Here is a 12,175-nt window from a genome sequence, read left to right as displayed (position 1 = left end):
TATATGTTGCACATGAGAACCGTGGAGAAGAAAAGATTGTGATTAGTACTGAGCAGTCAATGCACTAAACTGAGTGATTTGAGGAAGAAGGGTCAATACTGCACAAAAAACAACACAGTGTTAAATTGTCAGAAGCATTTCAGAGGATCAAAGTGCAGGAATACCTGCTTAACTACGAGTGAGTTTGGCCAGGTACAAGAATAAAAACTTGATACTTGTTTTAGCTTTAGTTTCTCTTCAGTAGCTTCCATGAATATTGTCAAGATTAGTAAGATCTATGTTAAGTTCTTAAGTCTTGGAAGTTAAGGGTTAATGTAGCTGTAAATTGCATTTCGCAGCAAACTAAAACTCTTTGGAGTTACTTTCTTCTTACCTACTCTTTTCTTTCAAATGGAAGCTACTTACTTCACTCCTTCTTTCACTCCTGAAAGATCTTTTTAGACGTCTGCCAAATTTTAGGAAAAGCCTTCCTGCTTTTACAGTGCAGGAAAACTGTTTGTCTGCTCCAGCTGCTGGGGAGAAGAGTGTCTAGCTTTTGAAGTCTGGTGAACCAGCCACCCCTAGCAGGGTGCTGGGCCGGGTGCTCTGTGACAGACAGCAGGTCCACAGGTGGTCACTGTGGTGTGCTCTCTACACAGCTGGGGGTCTGGAGCCGATCTCTGGGGGTCTGAGAGTGATAACCGCTTTGAGAAACCACGCATCGATGACGGCCTGCTGGAAGTTGTTGGTGTGACTGGCGTCGTTCACATGGTAAGTTGGCATCCCAGTAAGAACAGAGGAAACATATATTTTCTCAGACTGCTTATTTTTCTAACAAACAGTGCTTTCCAAGTGTGTAGTCCTAAAAAGTATACATCTATGTTAAGATTATACCATCGTTTATTCAGGTACTTGTTGCATCATGCAGAAGTGGTTATAGACCGTAAACAGAATTCATGGGCAGTGTTGGCTGTCTGTGAACAAAGCTTCCAGATGTCGGGAGTTCAGCTGTGGCTGGTATGCCTGTTCATGGACTGCAGTGCCCTCTCATTGTCTGCTTACTGGGCTGCCCTGAACATCCATATTTAGGTGCCAGACTACTACAGATGGAATGGAAACTGAAGAAACCTGTGGCTGGATAAGAAGTAATAGGAGTGTGAAGAATTTGTTAAAATTGCATGGGGAAATACTTCTTGACTTAAGTAGGCTTTGAACCAAGGCCCGAAACATACATGCATACATATATATGAAATGCAAATATATATATATACACATATGTATTGTGGAATTGTTAGGGAAGAAGTTGCTGCCCAGGCAGGACTGGAGTCCCTTCACAGCGGGCAACTCCAGTGAGCCAATGGGTGCCCCTTTTGAACACACACACACAGACACAGACACAGACACACACAGACACTCTCTCTCTCTCTCTCTCCCCCCCCCCCCCCCTCCCCCTCAGGCACTTCTTCTTCCCTTAGGCTCAACCCTAGGTTCCCCAAAGCAGAATCTCTAATCAAGGCCTTCAAAAGAAAAAGTGTAATTTGTTCTATCCGTGGTGCACAAATTTAGACCACTCGAGCTGTGTGCCCCCAGAGTGGGACCCCAAACACTAAAATCTCTGGGCAGTTATACCCTTACAGTCGAAGTTTCTGCCTCTCACACCATAGTCTGGTCCAAGAGTAATATTCAGGCCTGGGGTCATCTTCTCTCTCATTGGGTCCTTCTTCTCTTCTCTAGGCAGGTTCTTTCTCTTTCTGTTTTTTTAGGCTAGTTGTTACTATCTCTGCTTTTCCTGGCTCAAATTGGTTCTGGGGCTTTCCAAATCTTATTCCTCCAGTCAGAGAATAAATAGGTCAACATTAAGCAAAAGCATTAAGAAAGCTATGAGTTCTGCTTTGTCATGAGCAAGTACTTTTAAGCAGCTAAACAAAGTTCTTAAAGCCCTCCAAAACATATTAACAGCCTCTGTAACTTATATACATTCCTGTGCTATTATAGCCTCACAATCTTATCCCATTATTGCCACGTGCAGTTTATGTCTCTTTTGGGTATTTTCCACGTGCTCAGCTTTGTCATCTTCCACAACAGAATGCACTAGCTTATACCTCATAATAGGTATTTTAATATTACAAAAAGACTCACTCTTCACTTGGTGTATTTGCAGAAAATCTTTTCATCCCTCATCACAATCAGGGCAGAGATTCCTTTGAGACAGGTGGCTTTATAATTTTCTGCCACGGGCTTTCCAACACCCTTCTCTGAGAATCTGATGCTAGCTGCTCTTGATCTGAATGCTACGTGAAGGAGACGGTATGCCAGTTCTACAAAGAATATTTTGACTCAATTTGTGCAACTTTAATTCTTCCATGTATTAACGTATTTTTACAATGGCCTGCCATTAGCAACACAGTCATGTGGGACGGTGGGTTATTTTTGTCTTTTCTTCATATCTATTTCACTGTCTTAAGAAATCTGCTGCTGAAAAAGTGTATGTGGTCAGGTAACTAGAGACAACTAATCCATACAACCATGGAAAGGTGGGTACTTAAAATTGTTTGTGCAGCTGGATCTTTGGTGTTGGCTAACTTCATTTTGTAATTTAGATCTTTTAAAGAAGACAAAACATTCCATTAGAAGAATTGGTTTGGTAGAGATCCTTCAAATTTTTGTGATGTTAGAGGCAACAAGGAGTATACCTGTTGCTTTGGAATATAAATGTTAACAAACCTGTGCTCTGGTTTTGTGATCTTCTGTTAAGGTTTTTACCCCCATGTTTGGTGTTTGTACACATTCCCCAAGAGAATGTGTAGCAGCAAAGTTCACTTTGCTTCACTTTTTACAGTTAACACTCAGCCATTAGTTGTAGTTGAGTATATATATGTGTATATGGAGTTGAGTTTGGCAAAACTCTCTCTCCCTGTTTGATAAAGTGCTTTTAGACTCTTGAGTTTCATGTGTGCTGAAGACTGTGGGTATGGTTAGGTGTTTTGAAAATGTGTTTACTATGTTACGGAGAGGGGAGAGTAAAAGCAAACAAGACCTTTGTGAATGCATGCTCCTTGGCCAACGTGAGTGTACAAGTGACTTCACTGTGTAAGTTACTTTGCCTCCGACAGCCTGCAGGGATATCTGAGTTCTTCTTCATGCGCGAACTTAAATAATTAATGCTGCATCCATAAAGGCATCCTATGCAGATTTTGCCCGAGCAGTTCTTTTACTTGAAACTTAAAATGTCAGGTGAGAATAAAATTCTATCCACCCAGTTTAAGTGCAGCTAGTATTTGTATTTCTTGTTTATTGGGGTGATTGATATCCTGGCTTTTACTTCCTAACAGGGTCAAGTCCAAGGTGGTTTTCGATCAGGAATCCGCATAGCTCAAGGCTCATATTTTCGTGTAACACTCCTAAAGCCCATTCCAGTTCAAGTTGATGGAGAGCCCTGGATTCAGGCCCCTGGCCAGATTATTATTTCTGCTGCAGGACCAAAGGTACTGGCTGTAGGTTTGTCTTAGCAAGCTGACTTTGTTTCTGCAGTGGATATTACTGTATTATCTTGCTTGTCTGTTGTGTTCTGATGGTTAATTTTAAAGGAGCTAGTCAACACTCTGTGGTTACTGTTAGATAAATACATAGCAGTTTCTACAGAGGATGGTTTGAGGGGCCTCTCCACTGGCTCAAATGAGGCTTGTGTTTAAAAAACAGTCCCTGAGCTTCAGCCTAGTGACTTAATTTTTTTTTCCCTGTATTGAGATCTCCAGGCAGTGTTGCATGCCCTGAAGCAGATCACAGTTATGAGGGCCATTGTAGTACTGCACTGTGCAAGGTAGGAAGCAGTCTTCTGGCAGTGCTAGAGGAGGGAAGGTCTGTCTGAGAGCACAAAGGAGAAAACTGAATAATGGAGGAGGAAGGTCTGAGAAAAAGAGACTTTGGAATAATCAGTGTCTGTTTTCCTTGCTATCTCAATGTATGTGTAGAAGGAAAAGAGCACTGACTACCTAAGAATTTAATGTCTCTATTGACATCAAATTTGTGAAATAAACATTTTGCAGCAGTTGACTCCAGTGCACACCAGTCTACGCATTTGTGGGCTACCTTAAGGATGCCTTTTTAACTCTCAGAAATTTGTTGCTACAGGCAGTCTTGGAAAATATATAGCCCTGCCAGGAGGGCTACCAGAACAATGGCCCTTGCAGAGGAAAAATGGGTGAAAAAGAGGGTCATACCTCAGATGTTTTGGAATATGTTAAACTTTGTTCTTTTCCTGCGAGAAAGGGGGGGGAAGAGAAAGAGAGAGAGAGCAAACCTAACTTGTCCTTCCAGTGAGAAATATTTCTATCTTTCTATTGAGTTAGTGACTAATAGTGTTATCTGTATATGTGTGTACATGAATATATATGCACACATGTACATATCCTTATACATCTATATACATACATGTGTATATATGTTTATGTAAAAAAAGCAGTCAAATCTATGGCTTTATAAGAATAAGTGCTTCAGATAGTTATTTATTTAAATGTTTTTCTGTTGCAGTTCCAACATTTTACTTATTAGTTAGTTGCCTTGGATCCGCTTATAGGTGACTACAGATATTTTAATACTCACTCACTTTCTTTTAAAACTTTTCATTTTAGGTCCATATGTTGAAAAAATCCAAGCAGAAACAGAAAAAAACTGGAAGCCTGAGAGAGATGAGAGCAGATAGCATGGCAGTCTCTGAAGGAGGACGCTAAGTGGAGACCTGTGCTCAGAAGTGATGGAGCACATCTACTGTAAATACCAAGATGGTTCAGTAAAACCAGGTGCAGACAACCAGTGAAGAGGGTTGCTTATGAGCGTGCCTTTCATTACATTTTGCTAGTACTGGGTTCTACTTTGTCTTTCAAGGATAGTGCCTCATTGCTACAAATAACTATTATGTACCACTTGTCTCATCTGAAATGTTTACCTTTGGTTGCTTTTTCATAAGCCATTTCCCAGTTTTTCATGTATATAGAAACTGAGGCCAAACAAGATGCTGAGATTTCTGCGTCTACCTTGACAAAGATTCTTCCCCTCCTCCCAGCTTTTTCTTAAACAAAATCATTCCATAGATAAATTTTGGTGCATTGTTCAATAAATGAAAATGTGTTCCTTTAAGTTAATGCTCACCATAGCCTCCTAACCAAAAAAAGGCAAAGATATGAGCTGCTGTGAACTCCTTGGAACAGTCCAAATAGCACAGCTGAAACGGTACTACTGTAAAGACAAAAATACAAAACACAGGAGCAATTATTTCTATAAAAGGAGCCCCTTGCACTGGGAAGAGAGAAGTACTAGAACAGCTGAGTCAAAATATTTTAGAGGATTAACTTCAACAGTATTTGGACAGTATGAATGAAGGGGAAACAGTTTGTAGAGCAAGTTTTCAACTGCAGCTTAGTTTCTCCTATATTATCCAGCCAAAGCCTGTTTTAAATGGCATTTGAATTTCAGCAGCTACCACTGTAATGTAAAAAAGGAACAAGAATACCCAAGGCAGTATTACATTCTACTGATTTTTTTTTCTATCATTGAAACTATTATCTTTGGCAGCAGACTTTTCTTCTTGTCTTTACTTGTGCTGTTTCATTTTCATTAATTTGTCACAGTTGGACTGTTACTTAACAGCAAGCTCAAAGACTGAAAGAATCATCACTAATTAGCATAAAAGAAGTACCACTTAGTGTTCACTTAAGTAAATTGGCATAGTCATATGTTAGAGCTGAACTGAAGTACAGCGTAGCTTTGCTGAGGAGCCTTAGGAGGTATTGAAGCCTGTAGTGTGCATGTAACATGCTGTAGGCTTCAGATAACTGGGAATGCAATAGCCGTCATGAAAACTCTCCTACCTGGTCAGCCTTCTCAAGTCCTTGCTGGGTGTTGTTATCAGGTGTGGTCCAGGGACAGGTGACTTCAGTATAACTTTGAAATATGCAAAAGCCGTTTTGTGTTGGAGCCAGTTACATGCTGAGACAGTTCTTGCTGTGTCTCCTTGATCAGTCTGTACTCTAAGCACCGTGCCAGCTTCAGCAACTTCTGATCATTACCTGTGCTTTCTACTTTCCAGTCATGGTGCAGATGAGGCTGTGAATGTGGGTGCTGCAAGACAGCCATCTATAGCAACAGTGTGATACAGCTAAAGCTATAAACAGACATAAAACAGCCATGCAAAAATGGCAGCTGCCTGCAGCCTCTCCTTCCTGTCCAGTGATTCATTCTGTTCTTAGTGTTCTGGTAGAGATGCATTCGGAGGACTGACTCCTCTCTTCAGTGAAACCTGTTATTAATTGTTTAAGTTGTTAATTTAATTTTCAGGATGTTCTTCAGGTACTACTGTGTGGACTTCAACTTACCTTTTTATTCAAGATGCAAACTGGACTTACGCTATGAAGGAGATAGTGTGGATAGTACAGAGCTAAAATCCTTGTCTCCTGATCATTACACACAGGGTTGTCTCTGCTTCAGAACCTGGGCATGAAGGATCAGCTGGAGCTCTTCTGGCATCCTGGTACCAGCATTACACATAGGAGGGGTAAAGTGGTGTATTTCAGGGTATGCCCTCTCAGGATGAAGCTCACAAATTAGAGAGGAAATCTGAAATAGATTGCTGCTTATAATTGTCCAGAAAGTCAGAGAAACTGCTTTGTGTCCTCAGGGCAGCAGAAAGAATGCACAATCTTCTTTCTGATTGCTGACTCAGTGACAGAGAGGAAAACTTGGCTTTTTGTTACAGAAAACATGCGTAAATTTTAAGCTTGCTGGTACTGACCATCTTCTGCAGCCCAAGTAAATAAACCTGTCTTACTGTTTTTCCAGACATACGTAATCCTGCAGCATGCAGCTGACAATGTTTCATGTTCTTGGCTCGTGAAGGGCCTGACTGTCTCTCCCTTTTGCTCAGTATCTGTTATCTGAAATAACATGAAACTCTCAGGCCACAGTATTTTAATCGGAGGGCCCCTTATTGTGGCATATCCTTCCATGGGGATTTTCCAGCCTGGGAACACGGTATGAGCCTGTCTCAGGGTAGCGTTGTTGTAGCAAGGCAACACAGAAGTACGAATGCGTTCTAATTGCAACTGCCAGAGGGGATCCTGGTGGAGGACAGGAAGGCTTTGAGTTGGCATTTAAGGTCTCTGTGCATCATAAAATGATGCTTAGTGTGTTTTGAAGACAAAACAGATTCCTGGGCAGTTGAGACAGCAAAGGTCCTGTAAATATTAAAAGGAGAAACTCACTGTTTAATACCTCTATTAAGATGTTGCAGTTTCAGGTACTGTAAAGGCCAGTATATCAAGAATATATGTATTCTTTTTTTTTTTTTTTAACATATTTGTCAAACATAGTATCTGAGAAGGCCTAGTATTTTCTTCTATAGTATGCAAGACTTCCTTGAAGAGAGGAGAGAACTCTTCACAGTTAATACAAAACATTTTGACTTGGCTTTTAAGTTGAACAAAACAATGCAGTATAGTTTACATTATAGTGGGCAGACAAATGATGCTCCGCACAGAGTCTTCTGAGTAACATTCTGTGAGAACCTCATAGTCACATGGCCAAGTGCTTTTGTTACTGCATTATTTAAAGTGTTGGGAAAGGGGCTTGGTTCTGTCAAGACAGGTGTTAATCAGCATCAGGAGCACAGGACCAGGAACCATAATCTGTAGACAGAGAGGAGATGCAGGCTCATTGCTATGCTGAGCACACTCCTTCATGCTTTCTCCGATGTCCTGCCTTTTTACCTTGCCTATAAACCATGGCAGGCACAGGTAGCACAGCTAGCATCTCTCATGCTGAGATAGGTGCTCCTGACCTTTTACTGGTGTCCTACTAGATTTTGCCAGCATGGGGGAGAGAAGGGTCCTGAAAATCATGGTGCATTTGAAATACCCCACTATTGCAGACGAGAGAAGGTGGTCAATTGGTTAAAATCTGTTTTGATGGGTAAACACATTATCTCTGTCTTGAATTAGGAAAACTGAAATTCAACAGCTCATCCCTGGGATACCGGTGCTACTTGAGAAAATTTGCTGCTTTTTCCCCATGGCTCTTACATTTAATTTGTATAGCTTAAATTGCTGATGTTTTCACTGCATTGATTTTTAAATGAAACAGTGTTATTTTGCCAAAAACTTTTTATTTATATATGTGTATATATGTGTGTGTGTACATATATGTGTATACATACATATGCACACACTCTTTAAAAATAGGCCTTATTTTATTTCCTTTCACAGTGCCTACTTGTACAACTTTTGCTGTCTTACAACATTCTGATAGAACCCACTTCTGGATCTTTCTTTCACCAGTTTTGGACAGGAGGCAGAGCCTTCTTTCTTACTGGTCCCACGGAGGTTCCCAGCACATATTTCTAATGGATGTGTGCTTCCCAACAAGACATGATGGCAATATAGAGAAAGCACAACTCCATTTAGAGTACAGTCTCTGCATGTATACAGTTAGAGCTCCTTTGCTCCTTCTAGATTTTAATCAAGTCTGCGTGTGTCTAAAATCAACGGCAACGGCAATTGTAGCATTTTAGAAACTAGAAGAAACTGTAGCATAGTCCACTGCAAGACTTAAATAAGGAACAAAACTAAATGAACTGTTATAGACAATTGTTCATTAATCTTCACAGTTACCCTCTTACCAGTGTTGTACAGATTGCATTTCTTTAAAGAGCAAATAATGTACTTGTTTTGAATATCAGCTGTTTGAAATCGCTGAGCACTTACATGGTGCACATTACTCTGCAGCAGTCTGTTGGCATATAAATGTGACATTATCAAATGAAGCCTCATTTTGTGAGCAGAGAAGGTAACAGTAGCTGTTGTGACACTTGAAAAGGACTAGTGTTGAAGATACAACAGATTCAGCTGCATAGGTATTTTATAACGCACTGACCATGTGAGCCAGTGTGGCCTGTGTTGCATAGCCACTGCTCCATACTCCAGCACTGAAACAGGGGGTGCGTTGGAGTTGTGCACTTGAGAGACCTGGCAGTAGATATTCCTTTGGTCTGCACCTCATACCTCTTCCTTACAACCTTCATAGTAACCATCCGTTTTCCTCTTCTGCTAGGCTGCCTTCCTGCCCTTTGGGCCCAGCCTGTATACTGAAACTTGTAACAAAGGCATGAGTATGTAGTGGTGAATGTGTGTGGAGAGCGGGGTGATGGAGATCCTGCTCTAAAACACAGCTCTGGCTGTTGGACTTAGACCATTCATGAATTTCTACTACAGCTTCTGTTTCAGCCACTTAGCAGCTGTGCGGCAAAGACTCAGCAACTACTGAACTACCTTGGATTCATGGTGACAGCATTGCCTCATTTTCAGGCTTTGATCTTACATGCACCAGTGCATGTATCACTTCATATACTTTTTGCACTTAACAGAAAATGCAGGTTAGATAGGCTTAGGGTGTGGCAAAATTGCAATGTTTGTACTTTTTTTGTAACTATGGGGATGATTCTACAGATACAAAGATGCACTTTCAGGTAACGATGAAAACAAGTTTATAGAATGCAACTGTTCGGGAGTTTCTCCGTCTGCAGCATTCCTTGATCCCCATCCATCTCTAATACTGTGTTCTCCTTGAAAGCGTGCTTGGAAATGAGAGATGGTGTCTTCCTCCCATCACAGTGTGTATTTATAGATGACTGACTGAAAGTTCATATATATTTTTAAACAACTACAAATTGGCTGCTATTCTAAGATTTAGGTTTATTAGACTGATTTTATAATGCATAAAAGTAATGTTAAAGTTTTATTTATAATGTCAACATTTACTGATTTGACACTTGGCTTGTAGGAGAGATCCAGCTCAAAGCCTTCATTCCTTTTGCTGTTTAATATGTATTTTTTTTTTTCTTTTTTTTTAACAGTGTAGCCATTGTATGTGTGGAATGCAGTGAAATGAATGCAAATTACTAATCTTAACCTGCAGTTAGACCAGCAGGTTCAATGTTTACAGGACAGTGACTATTGATTGTAAACCCATACATGGTGGTTGAAACAGTGCACTCCTTCCATGTTTTAGAAGCATTGTTTCTGCTTCCCATCACAATTAAGGAAATAGTTGCCCTCTGATTTAGATTCCTAGTTACATCCCTTTGGAGAGATTCACATGCAGATTATGACTTTTCTGCCATGAACTCATAAGACAGAATTTCTACTGATACAAGTCTTGTATTGAACATGTTTTCTGAAAGATTGACTTTATTTTTTGTGAAGATAATTTATGAGAATGTTTTATAAGCAGATCAGTGTTGTTGAAAAAGTTGGTCTGAAGTCTTGAAATAAATTTGTGTAGATATTAAAGGTGTGTCCCAAAGCAAAGTATTTTTGAACAGGGCACTGTTACTAGTGTAGTTATCCCTCTGAGCTCTCCTAGCAACACACCCATTTCACACATCACTGTGCACAGCTCAAGTGTGTTATTTAGGAGACGACTTGATTTCAGAAGATGTGTCTAGCTTTATGTTGTGTGTACCCCGTATTACACCTCTGGCAGTGAGTCCTAATATAAAAATCAGCTGCAGAAGGCAGAACTTTTCCCCTGTACAAATCACTGCAGGTTAAAGAGCAGAGAGCCCGCCCTTGTGCTTGACTGCAGGAATGTTAAGAGTCTGGTGACTGTTTGACACTTAGAGTCCTCTCTCACTGTCCACAGGGTGTGCCACACATTAGTACTTTTGCTTTCTGAAGGAAGGCAGGCAAAAATTGACATCTGCCTGTGTCAAACAGTTAACAGCTTGCCTTGCCATGGCATCCCTTTTTTTGTGCTGCTGATCTTGCCAAATTGGGTAGCAAGAGGTGCTTGAAGAATTACTGAGTATTTATTGTGTAATTTTAGGTGCTTATAAAGCCTTCACTGCTATTTAAAAGCAAAATTCTGGGGATCTGTAGCATAGCAATAGCTGTATAACTCCAGCTTTCTGAACATGCCAAAAGCAAGTTACCCTTGGGATAGTTTAATTAGCAATGGTGTAGATAGTAGCAATCAATAACCTTGAAGCCACAAGTTCTGATTATTGGAAGGGAGCATTTCTGCTTTGAGTCCTATAGATTCCAGTGTCCTTCCTGCTTACAAAACTTAACCATGACGTCTTAACTCTTCTCAAACTATGGTTTAACTATTGCTTAAATAACTGTGTTTTTCACCTCTGGTTATTTAAGTCATCCAACTTCAAGCAGTTTTACAAATGCTATTTTAATATCAAGATACTCTAAGATGTCTCATAGCATTTCTTGTGAATGTTCTAATACATTAGTAATAAATCATCTTGGCCCAACAAGCTAAGATAAGCTGACCATTGAACAGTTTAGTTATTGTCTAGTGCTTATTCTTTGTGCATCTGCCTAATAATTCTCAGAAAAAGAAAGCCTAAATATAAGCATTGAAGTGGTTGAAAACTGTTTCCACATTGTGTGCCTCAAACCAGTAATGCATTATCACACATTTACTTGTGGATTGGTCTCAGAAACAGGCTTTTAATGATGTAACTTGTTTCTCAGCGTCTGCCTAGCAAATCACTATGCTGTGGTAACTTGTCTACAAATAACATACCTAGTGTACTAATTGGTTTTAAAAATAGTAATTTATAAAAGATGGACTTTTCTCTTATATTTAAACATCTGTTTGTCCTTGGGTTATGTTCTTAGAACAATTCTGTATATATTTTGCAATATGGGGTTTGTGTTTAATTTGATTGTACATTTTGCACTGATTTGAAATTCTGTATTCTAAGTATTATTTACAAGTTCCAGAGATCTGTAACTAGAATTTGTCTGTGAAAAATACAACATTTCTCCTACCCTGGATGTTTGTGGAGTAGTCATGCTTTAAAAATAGTGAAATACACTTCTGCAGAGAGAAATGTACTTTGTTTCAGCTGGGCACTACTTCTGTAGGTATTCTGTAGCCTTGCTGTTTGAGATTGGGTTATGCTCTGTGAGAGGGTGGCTGTGTTGTAGCAGTGTTACTTTGTAGGTTTTAGTTTCTAAGATGACACCTACACACTAAGTTTGACCCCTGCAACATTCAAGCTCTTCTAGAACCCTTATTTCTGTGGGTAGCACTTACTGTAACTGGTAAAATCTTTCTGTGACAGCACCATAGTGTGTTAAGCATTTTTGTTTTGTGAGCTACTTTAGTGATGATCCAGATTTTCCAAGGT

General features: G+C 40.0%; 1 protein-coding gene across 4 annotated transcripts in view; it reads left to right on the top strand.

Moving 5' to 3' along the window:
• Nucleotides 1-11,817, top strand: part of DGKQ (diacylglycerol kinase theta) — a 102,412-nt gene extending 90,595 nt beyond the window's left edge. Inside the window, exons 21-24 of one of the 4 annotated variants that reach the window (XM_041120888.1) lie at nt 639-750; nt 3,312-3,464; nt 4,611-4,748; nt 8,235-11,817. In XM_041120888.1, coding sequence (XP_040976822.1) covers nt 639-750; nt 3,312-3,464; nt 4,611-4,709 — 364 coding nt within the window. In that variant the 3' untranslated portion in view covers nt 4,710-4,748; nt 8,235-11,817. Of the gene's footprint in view, nt 1-638; nt 751-887; nt 1,215-3,311; nt 3,465-4,610 lie in introns of those variants that run through there. The other 3 variants (XM_030004832.2, XM_030004831.2, XM_041120889.1) reach the window with 3 other exon arrangements.
• Nucleotides 11,818-12,175: the final 358 nt, after the last annotated feature.

Source organism: Aquila chrysaetos, chromosome Z (assembly GCF_900496995.4).
Source record: "Aquila chrysaetos chrysaetos chromosome Z, bAquChr1.4, whole genome shotgun sequence".
Lineage (NCBI taxonomy): Eukaryota > Metazoa > Chordata > Aves > Accipitriformes > Accipitridae > Aquila > Aquila chrysaetos.
This window is presented reverse-complemented; position numbering and strand designations above follow the sequence as displayed.